At 33.8% G+C, this 20,033-nt stretch overlaps 1 protein-coding gene across 2 annotated transcripts in view; it reads right to left on the bottom strand.

The window, feature by feature from the left end:
- The window catches only part of LOC123527830 (tyrosine-protein phosphatase non-receptor type 11-like), a 56,793-nt gene extending 37,507 nt beyond the window's left edge, over positions 1-19,286 (bottom strand). The window contains exon 1 of one of the 2 annotated variants that reach the window (XM_045307520.2): positions 19,173-19,286. In XM_045307520.2, coding sequence (XP_045163455.1) covers positions 19,173-19,186 — 14 coding nt within the window. In that variant the 5' untranslated portion in view covers positions 19,187-19,286. Of the gene's footprint in view, positions 1-6,616; positions 7,291-19,172 lie in introns of those variants that run through there. The other variant, XM_045307519.2, reaches the window with a different exon arrangement.
- Positions 19,287-20,033: the final 747 nt, after the last annotated feature.

Genomic DNA, 20,033 nt, shown 5'->3' on the forward strand with positions numbered 1-20,033 from the left:
AGCCATATTATTTCATACATGGCAGTCAAGTCTTTTTAAAGAAACATAATCATTTTGTAAAGTTTGGTAAAGAGCCATCAAATGAACATTTCTGTTTAAATCATTTCAAAATTGGGCCAGTGGTTTCTGAGAAGAAGATAATTTTAAAGTTTTCTTTCTGATTGGGTAGCCATAGCAACCAGAATTTTGCATGAATGACTAAAAGAATCTGAAAGAGAACCACCAAAGGAATATTCCTGTGAAGCTTGGTTGACGGGCTTCGTGGTTTAGGAGATATTCTTTCAAGAAATTGTAGACAATGGACAGACGGACATCGAATGAACCTAAAAACTAACCATGAGGACTTTATGCTCAGGAGAGCTAATAAATTCTGAAATACAATATATATTTAAACTAAACTAAAAGGTTTTACTATCTATGGTGCAGAATGTCAAAACTGCATCTTCTCATCAAGAAAGATTTTACCATATGATTGAAGATTTTTTAAAACTGCAATATAATACTGACTCAAAAAACTTCTTGGTTGTTAAATGACTATTTATTCTGTAAGTGTTGTGTTTTCACTGACGTCAGGACCAGTCGGCAAATAATGTACCACTACAAAAAATTAAGTAATGGTGGACATTCCCTCTGACAATATGTCTGATGGGAACTTTGTTTAAATTTTTCACAGGATCATCATGGTAAAGGAAGTTAAAGCGATAAACAAGAAATGATATCAGCAAATCACAAAGTAAAAGTCAAAAAGATTATCTGTACAGAGAATATGTATTCCTTATTTACTTTGCTGTTGAAAAAAAAAACACACACAGACCAGGAAGTACTCTGCATTAACAAACGGTGAGCTGCGTTCAATAAACGCTTGATGCCCCTGGTGGCATCCTTGTCGATACGAAGCAACCTAAGTCCAAAACAAGGTCAAGGTCAAATTGTGGTCAGGTGATGTTTGAAGATGAGGAATGGTCACAGGTTACATCTGTATTAGTATCAATTCATTCTTGTAAGCGGTATTAATGCTAGATGAAACGGTCCCATTTGGTTAACCAAGAGATGGCCCATATAAAGCAACCTAAGTCCAAAATAAGGTCAAGGTCAAACTGAAGTCAGGTGATGTTTGAAGATGAAGGTTACATCTGCATTAGTATCAAGTCATTCTAGCAAGGGGTATTGTTGCTAGACGAAATGGTTTCATTTGGTTAACAAAGAGATGGCCCATATAAAGCAACCTAAGTCCAAAATGAGGTCAAGGTCAAGGTCAAACTGAGGTCAGGTGATGTTGGAAGATGAGGAATGTTCACAGGTTTTACATCTGCATTAGTATCAAGTCATTCTAGCAAGGGGTGATGCTAGACGAAACGGTCCCATTTGGTTAACCTCATATGGACGGATGAATGGACAGACGTTCCTACATATGGATACTTATGTGGCTACTCTTTTGTTCCCTCTATTGTTCTTTTAGCCACGTAAGAGAAAAATAGCCACATAAAAGTAAGTATGCAAATGTGAGCTCGAACAAACGCAAGGACGGACGCACAGACAGGATGATCACTATATGCCTCCCGCATCAGTAGATGCCGGGGGCATAAAAAAAAAACATTGCAGAACGTAGCGGCCACTATTTTCAACTTTTAGCAAATGTATTAAGTACACAGGTGTCAACTACTTGCACAACATAGAAGATCTGAGACTGGTACCTACGAGTGCTGTAGTTTTAAAATTTCTTTTTCAGCTTAATCAACTTAATATTTAAAGATTTGTTGAAAAGTTTTTGACTTTCTTATTCACAAGTTATAACTGATCGACCAATCAAATTCATCCGTCTGTGTTTGACTCAAGAACAGATTTGATAAGTCAGAAACCAGTTACTCAGGATAGACAAAATAAGCTGTTAGGTTAGTTTTAACATCCACAGACAATCTCCCTGAAGGCCCTGAAGCTCTGATCTGACTTTAAAGTTCTTTCCCTTATATCAACCTGTATCTATTTTGGCCTAGATTTCATAGGGACAGATATTTTGACCATTTTTTATGTTAGTCAGGTAGATCATTAACCAAGCCTTTAAATGATTTGACCTAGAATTCAGGTACCCCAATTTTGAACTTGACTTAGATTTCATAAACAAAGATGAACAAGATGAAAATGGATAATCAGGTTCAAAATGTATCCTTCTGAGTGTTAACAACATTTTTCTTTGATTTGATCCAAGCTGACCTAGTTTTTGACCTCAGGCAGATAAGTTTTTGAACTTATCACAGACTTTATAGCAACAAACATTCTAACAAAGTTTTATAAATAGGAGATAAAAAATGTGGTCTCAGGAGACTGTTTCCTTATAAATTGGCCTAGTGACCTAGTTTATGATCCCAGACAACCCAGTAACAAAATTGTCCGAAATTTTACTTAAGGTAATATTCTGACCAAGTTTCTGTGAGATTGGGATTAAACTGTTATGTCTGGAGTATATTAACAGTCAAACTGCTGACAATGCACAACTCACAATGACGAACAATAGACATAGGGTGATCACAATAGCTCACCTTGAACACTTTGTGCTCTGTTGAGCTAAACTTGGATATAAAAAAAACACAAATAACATGCTAGTAAATTTTCAAAGTGTCAAACTGTTGTGTATTTTTCTCTGATACAGTGACATCTGTGTTCTTTCACTTAAATCTTGTGTATCTGTTTCCACATGACTATGACAGTTCTTGTGCAAGTGTAACGCCAACTCAACTGTAAGACACTTAAAGACAGACAACGTGTGCTACTGGTCCAGTGTGGTCTTATAATATTATAGATATTTAATTTCTGAGGGAGGATAATAGTTACCGCAAAAGTTATGAATCAGTACTTTCAATAACAGAATGGATTCATTCAAGAATCAGACCAGACTTTTACTTCCACTTACTATGTGAAACTTTTAATTGAAAAAAAAAAAACTATTGTCAAATACTTCAAACTGCAATTAAGTTCAAGGTATTATATTTCCTTTAGAATTCCCCTGTGAAAAAAACTGAGTGCAGAAAGTACAAAAGAATAATGCAAACTTAATATGAGCTGTGCCATGAGAAAACCAACATAGTGGGTTTGCGACCAACAAGGATCCAGACCAGCCTGCGCATCCGCGCAGTTTGGTCAGGATCCATGCTGTTCGCTTTTAAAGTCTACTGCAGTTAGAAAAACCGTTAGGGAACAGCATGGATCCTGACCAGACTGCGCGGATGCGCAGGCTGGTCTGGATCCATGCTGGTCGCAATGCCACTATGTTGGTTTTCCCATGGCACGGCTCATATATCTTAGTAGCCTGCTGGCAGCAAGTGATTACGCCTTTGCGACCAATGCAAACCAAGATCAGCCTGCACAATGATCCATACAGACTGGTCTTCGTCTGCGCTGATTGCTGTTCAGTCTGTAAATTTTCAGTGAAAACCCCATCAAATAATAAGGGTACTGTCCAAACTGAGTGACAGACCAGTCCACTTTAGAAATTTAGCAGGATAATAATATAATATAGCTACAACACCTGTAATCAAAGATGTAACAGTTTCCCCCCCCCACCCCCCAAAGTACTTGCATGATTCCTTCTTGTGTGTGTGTGTTCAGGTTTAACCTCTTTTTCAACAATTTTTCAGTCATATAAACAACGGTGTCTACTTGTAGCAGTGAGCATAATGCCCAACTTTATAGTGCTGCCTCACTGAAATATCATGCTGTACACACTTGGCATGACATCCCACCCAGTCACATTATACTGTCACCAGGCTGACCAGTCCTAGCACTACCCTCTAAATGCTGAGCGCCATTTAGTGAGGAAGCTGCTAGTACCATTTTTTATGTCTTTTGTGAAATCTTCTCGGCAATACAAGCTTTACTAATAATTTCCTTGGAGAAAAAAAAAGAACAATTTATAAGCATAAAAAAGGGGTCAGCCTGAATATAAAATTTTAAAATCATAAACTCTTGATTGAAACTAATTTTCTTTGTAAATAATTTGTGCCCCAAATTTGGTAATAAATTCAGACCCTGCATATTCTTCTTGGTTAAAAAAAGAATTGAATTAGACTAAGTAAAGAAAATGTTGGGAGTTTTCTATTAATGTCCTTATATACTTTTTGGCAAAATAGATCAATTCTTATCATATGCTTTTAGCAAACAGGAAGTTGGAACAAAAGTAAACACTCATAATATTATGAATTCAAACAGTTTACTATATTGCATTGAACTGATTTTTTTAAAACTGAAATAATCATTTACTTTGAGTATCATAGTTATGTAACACACCCAAGGGAAGTTTATAGAAAACAGCTCATTGTCCCCTTTCTAGGGAGGAAAGTAATCCCTAGACTGAAAGTGTATGAAGATTTTCTTTCTTCCTCCAGTGACCTTGTTAGCATGTATGACAAAAAATTAAGCCGAAACACTTAAAAAAATATTGTCATGAAAGGCATATTATAAACGTTGACCTCTGATGTTGTTAAATATCATAACTGTTTGCTTATTTTCTATAATGAACTTGTCCATCTTCAATTTAAACAGTGTCATTAACTGTAAGAAGGGGTGCTTACCAAAAAGATTCTGACTGAATGACGAACAGTGCAGATCTTGATCAGACTAAATGGATGTGCAGGCTGATCAAGATCTACACTTGTCGCAAAGGCAGAATCAGAATTATGTTAATTTCATGTTTGCCTTAATCTGCAAAATAAATTCCAAACAGCAAATAAGCTTTCCATTCATTTAATTTTCAAAAGATGAAATAACCCCCCAAAATAGCAAATTTGGCCAAAAGAATGATTAACCATGACTAACCTTTACCCTGCTAAATTTCTAAAATGGACTTGTCCATCATTCAATTTGGGTAGCACCACACTTATTATTCTAAGGGGTGTTCAGTGAAAATTTACTAGTCTGACTAAATAGCAAAGAGTTCAGACCAAGACTCATCACAAAGGTAAAGTTACTTGCTGCCAGTGGGCTCATGGCTAAAAGACTGTTAAGCTTTTCTGGACTTCCTGTGTATTTTAAAATCAACAATGAAGACTGAGCACAGACTAAAAATGTTCAAAAAAACTTCTGTAAAACTGTTAAAAACTGAACAGCCTAAAGCATTACTGCAAAAAAACACATCCTGACATTCCCATTAGTTTAAAAACAAAATACTTTTTGACACACAATTTCAAACAGAAAGCTTCAATTCAAGTTTCTATAAAACAAAATGTGGGGTAATGTTTTTAAGAAATGAACATGGGTGTTCTGAAATATATTTCATCAGCTGAATTATTCAGTGCTTTAAAAGTGCTTTGAAGAATTAGTGCTTTGAAAGACAAACATTCAGACACCAAAATATATAACAAAATGTTCGAAGTAAAAAATAGAGTTGAGACAAGCTTACTAGTATTACTTAATTGTATTAAAGGACTAATAATATCAAAGAACACTAAGTCTTTTTAAATGTTTAATTTTTAACTGTCTTTAAATTCATTCCAATTAGTACTTTATATACCTGTTAGTAAAGTACCTAGAAACCTTTGCAAAGTTGACAGCCAAGGCTGCCTGAAGGCAATTCGAACACACCTGATCAAATATTTTCATATATGAGTCAATAACTATCGAAAACCTCAAATGAATTTCAACATGCAATAATCAAATATTACTTTTACTGTTCTAAAATGATTTAGTCCTGAAATGTCAATCATGATTTTTGATTCTGATGACAACTGCTTTATAAAGTTTTTAAACATTCAGATACAAGCTGCTGTATGTCCCAAAGAGTTGGAAACACATCATTAAATTTTGTTGTTAATGCATCAATGATTATTTTAAAACTATAACCACAAACAACACAGATCTTTTAGAGCTAAGAATACAAACATCATAGATTTCTAACAAACATTACACTATTAAGAGTTTTTTTTTAAAACTATGAATACAGAAATCACAGATTTTTTATTGATTTTTAATAACGTTAAACACAGACGTCAGATTTTTAAAAACTAAAATTTTCTTAGTGTTTTAAGACGCAAAAATATGTTTAAATTCTGATTAAACACTCAAACCAGTACTTGACTGTTATCTTAAAATCTTGTAATATAGCACTATATAATTGTTTTTAAAGGGTGAAAGTTTTTAAAATCTTTAGAAAATTCTAAAGAACTGAAGCATGCTACAGTAACAACTATATCAGTCACAAAGTATAACCTCTATTAACAACACATCCTCAGAGCAAAACCCTACATAATGCTAATTTTCTTCTCAATTTGAAAACTAGTTTCACTAGTTCTTCAGTCTCAGCTAAAACCTTGGTCTAATGAATACAGTGGCTACTGTAAAAGCACAATTTTCCCAGGGTCAAAATTTTGCAAATTTGAGTATGTTTGCAAGGTTTAACAGTCGCAAAATGTTAAAATTGTATTCTACTTCAATTTGAATTAAACTAATGGTAAATATTTACACGAAGACAAATTTTCGAGAGATAATTAGGGCCTTGCGAAAATAGCAAAAATTAAACCCTTGCGGAAATTTCTACTGTTACAGTAGTTTATCCATGTTGTTTGCTCTAAAGAAGTTTCTTTGTAACTTATCAGACATAAAAATACACCTCTAGTGCTGGGTTTACCTTCGTTGTTTTATAAATCTCAGCGGCTCAGATGGCGAATATGGATAATTTTCATCATCTTGAGAAGGGGCCGCTACTGGCTTAGTTTTCTTCATGATTTTAGAACTTACTCCTCAAATGTCATTTAAATTCAATCAGAGTGACATGTATAACAAGAAATATTGGAAACTTGTCAAGTGGTATGTTACTTCCTGAATACAATTGTTTATAGTCTCAACTTAAAAGACTTTAATGTATAACTTTAATCATAAAATTAATACATTTACAAATGCATAAACTTCAGTAAACACTGAAGTAAACAGTACTGTCTTTGTTCCGAAAATATCCTAAATGGTGAATTTTATCATTTAAGTTCCACTTTAAAATCCATACAGAAATGCTAGTGTGGTGTAAAATCCATTAAAAATGTAAAAAAAAAAAAATGACACCAAAAAAATTAAATCCAAACTTACAATAAAATTTCAAAAAGTAATTTCGTAATTAGTTACAGTTACATAATGAGCTCATTTGATTTCCTATATAATGTGCACACACAAAGCTCCATAAAAAATAAAATTTATTTCACAAAAGAAACTTCCATCTGAACGAATCCATGCACTGGTGTAGATTTAAAAATCTGTCGTGCTAATACCCGATAAGGGAAATAAAATTCAAATATTCTAACGCTGTTTAAAAGGCCAATCTTCAGTATATGTATGTGAAATGATAAGATACAGGAAGTAAAATATTGTATACCATAATAGCAGTGTACTGATCAATTTTGATAAACTGCACTCGCTGTCAAAATATTGAAAGAGCTAAAGTCATTAACCAGCCAAGTTGGAGAGGGGTTGGAGTGTTGTGTTTAAAAAGGGACTTTTGAGTGACATCATCATATAGAATATTAAACTTTTTTGACTTCTTTTGTTTTAATTTGTTAAAAGTAGCTTGATACAAAAATATAAAGCTCCGTCTTCACTGGTTTAACCTTTACCTTGCTAAATTTCTAAAATGAACTGGTCAATTATTTTATTTGGGTAATACCATTTCTTATTTGAAGGGGTGTTCACTGAAAATCTACTGACTGAACAGCTTTAGAACAGTGAAGACTGGACTGCACTGGTCGCATTAAAGGCAGAACCACTTGCCGGCAGCAGGTTAAAATACACAATGTATATTATACAAATATTAAACAGTAATGACATGCTTTGAAGAGACATTTGAATGACTAAAGCTTAATATATCTGCAGGAGGGTGTAGACTGAGTGCTTACACAGGTTTAGGAGAGGTAGTAAACACGTAAGGCATATCACTGCCATTTAATGAGCCGTTTATAAATAGCATACCTAAACAAATGATATGTAATCAATTGTTTAATACAGATCATTTAATCATATACAAAATATCAACATTAACAAACGTTTTAGTATCGCACATCCATGGCAGTGCAATATCAGGTTATTTTTCATGCTTCAAGATTACTAGCATGGGTCACAGAACTAATATTAAGGTATAATTACAAACAAAATGTATATTAAATATATAAAAATTTTCATTTAACAGGGCTACATACTTCAGCTATCCTGATCTTCTATGTGACTATCTAACATGTAACATAGACAGATAACAAGAGCACCACCTTGCAGATGCAGACGATCATCTGATATTTTTTGTCTCAGTGAGTGTATAATAGAAATATTGTCCTACCCATGATTTTCTAAGTCCAAAAGAAGCAATAATTTTTGCAAAAAGCAATGTGGAGTTACGGTACTTGCTGTGCACTGTCAGTTTTTAATGGCAAATGACTGCTCAAAGTTTTAAAGCAAGAACTTTGATCATTAAGGAAAAAGGTTGACCATAACACAAAACTTAACCAAGAAATATGATATTTTCTATTAAAGTCCAAAAGGGGCCATAACTCTTGCAAAATGCAGGATGGAGTTATGTTTCTGCGGCACAGTCAATTTTGTTGGTGAACAAGTGTTGCAAGTTTTAAAGCAATTAGTTTTGATAGTTTTGGAGAAAGCTGACCTAAACACGAAACCAAGAAATCTGATTTTCTAAGTCCAAAAAGGGCCATAATTCTTGCTAAAAGAAGGATGGAGTTATATTTCTTGCTGCACAGAGTCAGTTTTTGATGGTGAACAAGTGTCTGCAAGTTTAAAAGCAATAGCTTTGATAGTTTAGGAGAAAAGTTGACCTTTTAGCTGACCTAAACATAAATCTTAACCAGGCAATGCCGACGCCGATCAAGTGGTGACAATAACTCTTTTTTTCTTCAAAAATATTAGATGAGCTAAAACACAAAATAAAAAAAAACCTGCATTATTATACGTGCTTGCAAATCTTTAAACTTAGTATATTTACAAAATGTAACCACTATAAATGATTCTATTCACAGTCACCAAATTAAATGAAACCTAGAAGAAAATTGCAGGTATTGTGGCTAATTAAATTACACAAAAGTAGTAACTCTATCTATTAGTGTCTAGAAAAAAAAGTAATTATTATCGTTTCGAAATTAACTATCTTATGATTTTTTTCCTTCCTTAGTTTTATACTTCAATGTTTTCCTTTGTATGTATTTTGACAGTTTTTTTCTTTTATTTTGCATAAACATTTCATGCATTTCTGTCAGACTATAATATAGGCTTTTTTGCACTTTATCTTAACTCGAGGTAAAACATTTGGCAGCAAATCCCAGTTGCATTTGGTATAAAAAACAAGAGGTGAGAAGGTCATGGTAAAGGTTCTTCAAGATAAGTACTGAAAACAAAATCTGAATCATCTTGTTCCTACCAATTAATTGTTTCTGTTCTTCCAAAAACACAAAGTTTCATGCCCACAAAATCAAATGACTTCACAGCTGCGCCACAATATTTTATATCTACCATGATTATATCCTGGTCCCTTCTACCTTTTGATTTTCATGTACAGACTAAACTAACCTGTTAAAGAGTTGTATATATATTCAAAACTTATAACCAAAGCTGAACGGAAAACTGGCATCATTCAGTTGAGATTTTGCTAGAAAAATCTTTACCATCAAAACGGACCAAATCCAAAACAAATGGGCAATGTTGGCTCGAAGTTGCTCCACATAGTAAACTGATTCATTTAAAAGTGATTGTTTCTGTCGCGCTTTTTTTTTATGAAAATGTGAGCGGGGAATCGGAATGTTCAAATAAGTGTGTACCAGTAGATCCTCAACAGACGCATCATCCCATTACATATAAATATTCATGTGCACAGAATATAAGCCCAAGGGAACTAACTCCACTAAAAAGCATCCAGCAAAAGAGCCTTAAAGTCTGTTAGTCAGTTCTCTACATTCTATATGCATTCATGGCAAAAGATGTGTGGAAAACAGATGAAGTACTAATATTACGGGCTATATTTCCAGTTATTTGACTACTGGTAATTGATTCATAGATCCGATTCACACAAACCAAAATTCAGCTTTATTACATAGAGATGGTACCTACCCAAATAAATCAAAGGGGGGCAACTCTGAATTGATCAATAAACTGAAGCCAACATTAAACATTGATCAAAAGTGAAAGAAAAATCAGATAGGTCCTTCTTCAAACAACTTATCAGGCAGACAAAATATGACCTACATTTGTTTAAATCCCTTTGTATTCCATATACAATACGCACGCTTTTCTCATGACTAACACTGACAGTTATTTTGTAAGTTGTAGTGAGGCCCTGATAGAAAGTTTAGTAATGCATGACAATTATATAGAAGAATGCATACATTCCTTTGAAGAAAATTAACGACATTAAGAAACGTTATTAAGTTTTGATCTTTTAGCCAGAGTTGTTTATTTATTGTTTTCAATGGTGATACATTGGTTTACACAACATTTATATATCAAAATGTGAAATGTATATATCCAGCAATGAGAAATAACAAAACAAGTTAAATTGGTAACACAAAAATTATTGTCGTCAAATATAATTACAATGTTTTAAGGTAGTGGTTGTAATTACTACATGTTAAGGTAGCTGACAGGTAATGACTCTATGTAATGTATTTTAAGCAATTCTCAATTAAAACATTCTCTGGAGGGAACTAGCACAATCATTTGCATTCCATGAAAAACGAATAAATGCTGAAAAAGCATATGGAGATTACTCTAATTTGATGATTTTCGTTACAGGTCAACTACCCTAAACAAACTAAAAGGTGTTTTAGTTATTGTTGAAAACAAAGTAATCGGATAATTTCAGATATCAACATTAATTTAAAACTTATACTGGTTACACAACTTGAAAAAAGGTTTTTGTTGGGGCCTCTCATTTACAAATATATCAACAATTATCACCTGAATTGAGTGCATTCATGAGTGGAAAATATTGATGCTACTAATAAACTTTGATAATGTGGCAGTTGACCTAAATCCAATCGACACTGTTTATTTTCCAATACAGGTAAATCCAATATTTGCTTTACAATAGATCTATGACGGATTATCTTTGAACATCCCTGGACTTATTGGACTCGACTGCCACATTATCAAAGTTTATTAGTAAAATGGTATAGGGGTTTGTTTACAATATAAAATCTTTATTAACTTCTTTAAGGTACATTTTTGGTATGGTTTTGGTAAGCTTATAATAAAGAGCATGTCATTTTCTTTCACTCAGAATTTTTTCAACCGATTTAGACTCTTGGCTAGTCTTGGAATTTGACTTTATTAAAAGACAAAAGGAAGTTTAGTATAGGCTCTTTCAAAATGTTGAAAGTAGAGTAAACTTACCTTATACTGTATTGAATTAATTTAGCTGTGGGAGCTTTTGATATAGACTATAATTGGGGAAGTCCTAAAATCTTTGAAAAACGGTCAGTACAAGAGTTGTCCATTTTGCTTCAGATATTTTGAGAAAGTCATTTTTTAGATATCAAATATTTCTATTTTTGACATGGAGAAGAGGAAAACCATAAATATATTTAGAAAATTGGTGCACTTAGCTATCATTTCACTCTGAAAAAAACCTATAAAGATGAATTTGAATTTTTTAGGTACCATCTCTATATTACAGTACATGATTTTCAGTGAATTATCAAAATATTAGAGTGAAATATATTTGTTACTTTCAGAGCGAAAAATGTCAAATATATATTTTCACTGGAACGGGTAAATTTAGAAAAATCATAAAATAAAAATAAAATTTGTTTGTTTCATGTGTAAGATAAAAATATTTTACATTCATGAACACCACACCTTACATTTTCACTCGTGTATGGCACACCCAATGTCCGGTAATTACGTAAACCTAGGTTCACTGTCGAAAAACTTAGATTAACGATCGATAAACCAGGTTTTTTTTAACGTAAAACCAGGTTTTTCGATTTCTATTACCTATATTTTCGAGCGAAAACATAGGATAACGCCGTAAACCATAGTTCACGCTGGTAAACGTAGGTTCCTGCTTGTAAACCCAAGTTCACGCTTGTAAACCCAAGTTCACGGTCATAAACATAGGTTCACGTTCGTAAACTAGCGTAAACATAGTATTACGACCATAAACATAGGATAACGACCTAAATTCGTATCAACGTAAGCCATGATTTATGGTCGATATATTAGGATTATAAAATCAACTACGAATTCCGGGCGTAAACATGGGTTTTAAGGACATAAACCTATGTTTATGACCGTGAACCTATGTTTATGAACGTGAACTTAGGTATACAAACGTGAACCTAGGTTTACGTTTGATAAACTAGCTTTTTCGAACAAAACTGTGATTTTCGGTCATAAATATAGGTTCACGTTCATAAACCCAGGTTCACGCCCGTAAACGTAAGGTTTACGCACGTTATCCTATGTTTTCGCTCGAAAATATAGGTTAGTATTCGATAATCCTAGGTTTTCAACCAAGAATGCAATTATTGGATAATTGGCTTGTTATGAACCATAGTTAACGGACGTGAACATATAATAATGAGCGAGAACCTATGCTTACGACAGTGAACTTGGGTTTATGAGCGTTAACCACAGTTTACAAACGTGAACCTAGGTTCCATAAATTAGGTTTCTCGAACAAAACTATGATTTTCGGTCGTTATCCTATTATACTCACGGTTGTAAACCCATGTTCATGGTCATAAACCCAAGTTCACGGTCGTTAACATCTATAGGTTCACGTTCGTTAACTATGGTTTATGCTCGTGAACCCAGGTTTACGCCTGTAAATATAGGTTCACGCTCACGCATCAAAATTCATAGTTCAATCGAGAAACCTAGTTTATCGAACGTAAACCTGGGTTCACGAGCGTAAACTATAGTTTATGCCCGTTATATTATGTTTTCGCTCGAAAATGGTTAGTACTCAAAAAACCTAGTTTAACGATCGTTTATCCTGAATTTTCGGCCATGAACGGTTCATGTAATTATTGGACAATTGGCATGCCATACTCGTGGCTCTACCACTTGAGAAAATATTTTGCAATACATTTAGTCCCCTACTGGAAGGCACTTAATTTTCTCTACTGCAGTGTAACATAATGAACTGATATCTGTCAATGATGTATAAACAATATTGTACTATAATTGTATACAATATGTTATAATAAGACACTTAGATTAAAATTTGCATATATAAAAACCTACAGCAGTGACTGGGAAACCCGTGAGACATGAGCCATAGTCACATAAAAATAAAAAATGTCACATAAGTTTTAAGTGCCGATGAGCCCTGTGTCACATGGCTAAACTGTATTGAATGCAAAAGAATGAAACTATTTAATAGTGCAAATCTTATGTAAAGGAATGTTACCAGTGTGGGGATTCAAAGTGCTTTCAGTGTTTAAAAACATGTGTTAACATAGTATTTATTCTAGACTTTGATTTTTATATGTTTTCAATATTTGTCCCCAAGAAAGAGGAAATTGTTGCTAGTAAAATGGCAAAAAAAGTAACCTTTAAGTTTTACAAAAAGGATATCAACAACAATGAGGAATTGACTTGCGATGAAAATAACACCCCGTTTTTAAATATATTTATTTCTGTTGAAGTTTTTATAAAAAGTAAACAAGCAGTTTGTGCTCTTAGTGTAATACCTAGTCTAAAACTGAGTGGATGTCTACTGCTACATGTAAAGTTCTATATGCTTTTAAATAATTGATTTGTTCATAGAAGTAATGGTACACTTAGTCTGCTTCTTCTTCCAAAGTATTAAATGTTGACATATTTTACTTTTATCACATACAGGTACATTGCTGTAAAATTCTTTTAAGAATGATATCAAGGGTATGATTAGAGCATTGTTCGGAAGACTTACATTTATTATCAGTGGTATAAAGGAGTACTGTGCAGTTCTACCAGGAAAGTAGAGTAAACAAACTCCGAATTACCCAGTATCAAATGTAAACTACTTTGAATATTATTGACATTAAAGCTGTTAAGCTGTTACAGTTTTAGTTGCTATACTTGTATTTAATTAAGAGCTTCTTTAATCTGAAATATATACATACTACAGTGCGAATTCCTGGCGCACAAGTCGCAAATGTCCCATAATAAACTGTGTATGATGGGCCATTGTCCCATGGACAAAAATTCTTTCCCTGTCACTGCTACAGTTGTTTTCATATGGATTTTTGTTGGCTGATAATAAAAAAGTTTTCATACATGTGTAAGTCTGTAGTAACAACAAAGGGACATTAATCCTAAGGAAAAAAAGTTCTGTCCACAAGAAACTCTTTACCAGATAGAGATAGGTCAAAATACACCTATTTGGTCCCAATTCCAATCAGGGCGTTCGGTAGGTTCTGAAATTCAAGAGTCATTGTCTCTTCAGCCTAAATTTTCAAGGGTCAAAATCAGATTTTCAAGAGTCAAGGTCAGCTTTTCAGGGGTCAAGATATACTGTTATTAATGAAACTCCCACATACTTTATCTAAAACAAGTACATTAGTCATTACAGATTTTCTTAAGCAATTCATATTTTAGTTGTCTTATTTTGCACATTGCCTAAAGTGGGTGGGGTTTGGTGCCTTTGCATGACTTTACCCTCGGCAAATTCTTCAAAATAAGAGCTGCTTTTGCAACAGTGATCATATTTTTCTTAAATACAGACTTTTTATTGGCTTTTTATTTAGATTGTACTAGAAAAATCTTGTAAGAAATGATAAAAATGTCCGGAAATGGTGGTCCCGAAAACGAGTGACAAATACTGAAAACGAAAGTACAAATTTAAAATTGTTGATAAAACACCCGTTTTAAATTTCATTTTTTCACCATACCACTTATGATTTCTGCTTTTAATTAAATATTTAATTTGTTTTGGCCCAAACAAAGCCTCGACAATGATAATAATTTTGCTACAGACCGTAACGGCCGACCAGCTCATGTAATCGTATCAAGCACACAAAATAATTAACAAGTGGTACAAACACGATAATCTAAGGCTGCATTGAAAATATCAATTTACTTTTACACACTGATCACAACAAACAATTTTGATAATGACATGGCATTATTGTACTAAATACACACCGCGAGATGACCACGTGTCAGTCAGGGCATGGCGTGATTGACATCTGTCTGTAGCTAATTAACATACGACACTCCGCCTACTGCCATACTTCCGCTTATGCTGGCGAACAATATTGAAATTTTGACAAGGGGCAGAACTTTCGAACTCGAGATGCTTCAAGGTAAATTTCCGCGAGTCAAGCCAACGAACAGGGCATATTCTGTGCGGGTCAAATACGAGTTTTGCTCGATTTTCCCGGGTCAAAACCCGGGACCTCGGGTCAACCGAACGCCCTGCCAATGGCAAACAGTATAGTTTTTTTTCCAAATTTTGAAGCTGTGTTACATGAACACATATCATTATTGTCTGCTAGGCAAATCTAATACATAAATTTTTTTTATGCAGTTTTCCGATGATGTCAACAGGAATATAATTTAACACCCAGACCCGATTAGCCATCTGGGCTCCTTACAGGCAAATTCTAGGGTCCAGCCTAAAAGTTAGGGGCCCAGCCATTATTAGCGGAAAAATATACTAACAGTGGTTTAGATCTACATACTTAATAATAAGTCTTGTAATTTGCTTCCTGCCAAAATACATCAATTTCTTAAATATAAATACAGAACACTCATCAAACTCACACAGTCACTGAAGGAGGAAAGTTGTAAGGCCTAAATTAAAATTAAGTTTGTTTGACCTTTACCGACCCAGTATTTTTACAGTGAGTAGGTAGGTAGGTAAATAATTTTATTATATTTTAGTTTTTTTTTAATGTTTGTTGTCTCAGTAATAATAAAAATTAAAGTCTATTTATTAATACCTATTGCCTGTAGATAATCTTGGAAGATGCTCTGTTAAATGTATGCTTGTAATAAACCCCTAGCCCTATTCATGCACACACAATATGGGCACAGACTTAATTTGCACATAAGGCAAAGTTGACCAAGTCTTTGAGTATCTTTCATGTCTATACTTTTTCTTTATGTATATATCAAAAATGTTTTCACTACATCTGCGCTTAAAAGTACAAAACGATATAGTTGGGAAAATATTTGGCATCTAAACACACTACTGAATTACAGCTTATTCTCAACAAGTGTTTGATGCTTAATTCAATAGCTTTTTATGAGTTTTAGAAGGTTTTTACAACGGTTATGGCAGTATGCAAGCAAAAGTGATGATTTTTTAGCTTTAAGCTACTTGCACGTATTGGTCATGTTACTAAGAACAGAAACAAGATTGGGTTTCCCCGACATCGGACATTTATTATGCCACTGTCCTGGCAAAAGAAGTATAAGATTTTTATACCCCTTTGTTCTGGCATTACAAAATTAAAATATTAAAACTATCTAGCTTGTCATATTTCAAAACATTTACGTTCGTGTCAAATTCTTGAAATTCGGAAACTGAGATTTTCTCACTTCGAACAAATGCATTTCAAAACGATCTCTGATTAAAGACATTTTGAAATCAACAATTAAGTCAGTTCATAATATATTTTCACAGATAATCAAATTTCCCACCACTCGCCTGTCAATTGACGCGTAATACTGTCACTGTTATGAAAGCAGTATTATGTACAAGCAAATTTCAAATATAACACATAGTAGACAAATAATAATCTCATGTACATTACGTTTCCTTTGTAATCAATCATATTTGTTCTTCTTAAATTTCGTTTTCACAGCAGACATTTTTCTTTCAGGGTATTTCAGTAATCACCACCACCTAGTTGCTCTCCATAATAACTGCATCGATAGTAAAAATAATCACAGTCTAGCCCTAGCCGTATTTTCCAAAAATGTTAGGACTAGTTATTTTCACTTTCTCAAGACTTATTTCCCGAAAAATGATTATTTTGTAAAGTGTCCCAAAAATATGGACACAATAATCATAATCCACCCAATGTTGAAAGTGTAATAAAAAGCGTAAACGATTACCGGTAATTAATCTGTTGATAAACTTAGTCCTTGTCCTTGTTTTCATCATCAATTAACACCCCCCTCAAAGAGCTAAAAGAAGTGTGTAGGTATCACGGCATCTGAAGCGGAGATCAAAGCGTTACAGTTGCCCGAGATTGTCATGGAATTACGTCATGTTTTCGCGCCATATAACACATCATTGTTCGATCGTACCGCCTCGGTTCTTTGAATTAATCAATAAAAAAGTTTCTTCTTTAATTTCTTAAAGCGAATTCAATAGCCTGTATAAACTGACAGTAAATGTGTCAAACGATAATTGTGGAATTCTACCTCTGTGAGCTATTTTGCCGCACTAACATAAATCTGTTTGCCAAAAGTCGTTTTACGGCATGTATTTTAATTGCTGACGCTTTTTCATTATTTAAGATTTTTTTATTCTGTTTTTTTTTTTTTTTTTTTTTTTTTTTGTACCTTCTGGTCAAAAGTCTGAACTTTATGCCCATAGAATTTATCATTTATTTACTCTTAGAAAGAAATAAGTAATTTTAAGATCGCACTGTTTGAAATTTTACAAAGAACTAAATTTAAATTTGACCGTTTTTATAGAATTTTGCCTACATTCCTGTCGATATCTTATTAAAATCGTTATAGAATTGAAACTATATTACTTCTTAAGCGGTGCTAAAAAAATATTGATGCGATAATAACAAAAAATGAATGCACTACGCGCGTTTTTTTTTGTGTATGTGTAAACAAAAGTAACGTCGAGTGATGGAAATTAGATATTACGATAGCTCGCACGTGCTCATGGAATGGAAAAGTACCGGCATGACGTTTTGGTTTCTTTACGTTTAGCGGGTAAATTAGATACTAGACTTGTAAAATTATGTCCTTTCGTCAGATTGCCTTCCGGTTATAAGCGGTTTGATTGTCGTCTGCATCCTATGGCCTTAGGCAACGTTATCGGCATAGTTGACACGTTTTCGGAATTCACGAAATGATAAAACAGTCCGCTTTATCGATTTCTACTAGCCGACCGCGGGTTACTTTCTCACTTGCCATAATTATGTACGCATTTGTTAAATAAAATAATCGCCAGTTGCAAGCACCAAAATAAGTTTTTCCCTTTGATAAGAAAATAAAAATATTTTTTTTCTCTGGAATGCAATAAAATTATTTGAGTCGGTCGGTAAAGGTCAAACAAACTTAATTTTATTTTAAGCCTAATCAACCAGTGCATGATATGTTCTAAACATAGGACACAGCCTCTCAAACACGGACGCACTTAATTTAAAGTTTGAATGATTTTTTGCAGCACTAAAGGATCTGGGTTGTTTATGGGCATTTTGACAGCGGCTGCATGTTATGGACATCTGAATTCTAGTATTTTGTTACATTGTCGAGTTACAGGACTCGCAACCCGTCACGAAAGTATTACTTGTACAAAAACTACAAACCATGTTGGGGTTGGTGTTCTAAGCAGCCACGGTCTGTTTACAGCCCATTTTTCATTAAAAGTCCTCATTGGCCTTTAGGTCTTTTCGTAAGATTTTATTTCCTGATAATATTTCCTTTTGTCACTGCGACCGGCTGTTCAAAGCTCTTTAACAGCCTTCAATAAACCTCTACTTTCTAGTGCTGTATTTCTATAGGCGCAGCCATTGTTAGTGACAGAGTAAATGATCCATATATGTAAATTGATTGAGTATATAGCGGTAATTTTAATTGGTCGATTTAGGTGATGTTGCCCATATTAATAAAGCAGTCTTGTAAAAACCAATAATATTGACATTGGGGGAATCCAAAGCCATTCGCTGGCTGGATGACTATCTTGGAAAACTGACTCAACCAGCTTCAAATCTTCACTTTGCACTGGGTGAGTGTTAATTTCGTATCAAGTCAAAACATTAATTTATATCCCTTGTCAAACCCTTCATGAGGAGTTCCTGATAAAGACGGCAATATCCGGGAATCTTCCCCTCTGTGTATGGAATGAACAAAAATACTGTAATGGAGAGTATCTCATTAAACGTAACTTGGGAAGCTAACTGAAAATAATTCAAACACGGGTGTCTGTATTTTGCCGGAAACAAAAGAAATATGGTAAATTAATCGAATTCAGCCCCTTTAAGTTTAGTGGTAGTATTGTTTCAAAGTTACAGAATTACCTTCTTGAAGTCATTTTATGCTAGAAATGTAAAGAAACATAAGAAATGATTTATGTTTTGTCTCTTCCTCCTTCCAAATTTTTACGACGGTGCAGCCGTGATAAATATACAATGTGGTAATCAAATTACTTGTCTAAGATCCGTTTGAACCGTACCAGGAATTAAAAGGGTATTGTCTCATGAGACTGTAGCACAAATGTCTATACTGCCGCCTGAATTAAAATAAGTATGGTCTCACGAAATCATGATTGGCACTTTGTAACCCAAACAATGGGTTTTCACTGAATAACTTTTTACTTAAACAATAGTAAAAAGAAAGTACATTTATCAAGGCAGTTAAAATGTTACGGTGTAAATAACAATTGAACACTTATCATGTGGATGTAATGTTTCCTGTTATTATTATTTTTGAAGAATGCTTTCGACCATCATAGTTATATTATGTACTGAAGGGCATTTAATTTTTGTTAAATTTCAACCATTTGGGACAATTGAGCGGTAATCATATATCCTTACTAGTTCAAAGCTCCACATATCGAGGGCTTGGCGCAAAACTATTGTATCTTGTTCTTTATTTATATACACTTACAATAGTTTTGCACCAAGCCCTCGATATATATCATGTAAAAAGGCGCGTCTTCAGAATAATCTCGTTCTAGGTCTGTCCTATTTGTTCCCTGCTTTATTTCATAGAACCACTGAAAGGTTTTCACACTGGCAGGGTTTTACATGGAACAGCAACCCAAGTATTTAAATATTTGGTTTCGATTTATTTTCCGAGATATTCATATTGTTCAATTACGCCATATTGTTTTCATATAAGTCATTAGAAATGCAGTATAACATTTTCGCAGTTAGAAA

The sequence above is a fragment of the Mercenaria mercenaria genome, chromosome 14 (genome assembly GCF_021730395.1).
Source record: "Mercenaria mercenaria strain notata chromosome 14, MADL_Memer_1, whole genome shotgun sequence".
NCBI classification, from domain to species: domain Eukaryota; kingdom Metazoa; phylum Mollusca; class Bivalvia; order Venerida; family Veneridae; genus Mercenaria; species Mercenaria mercenaria.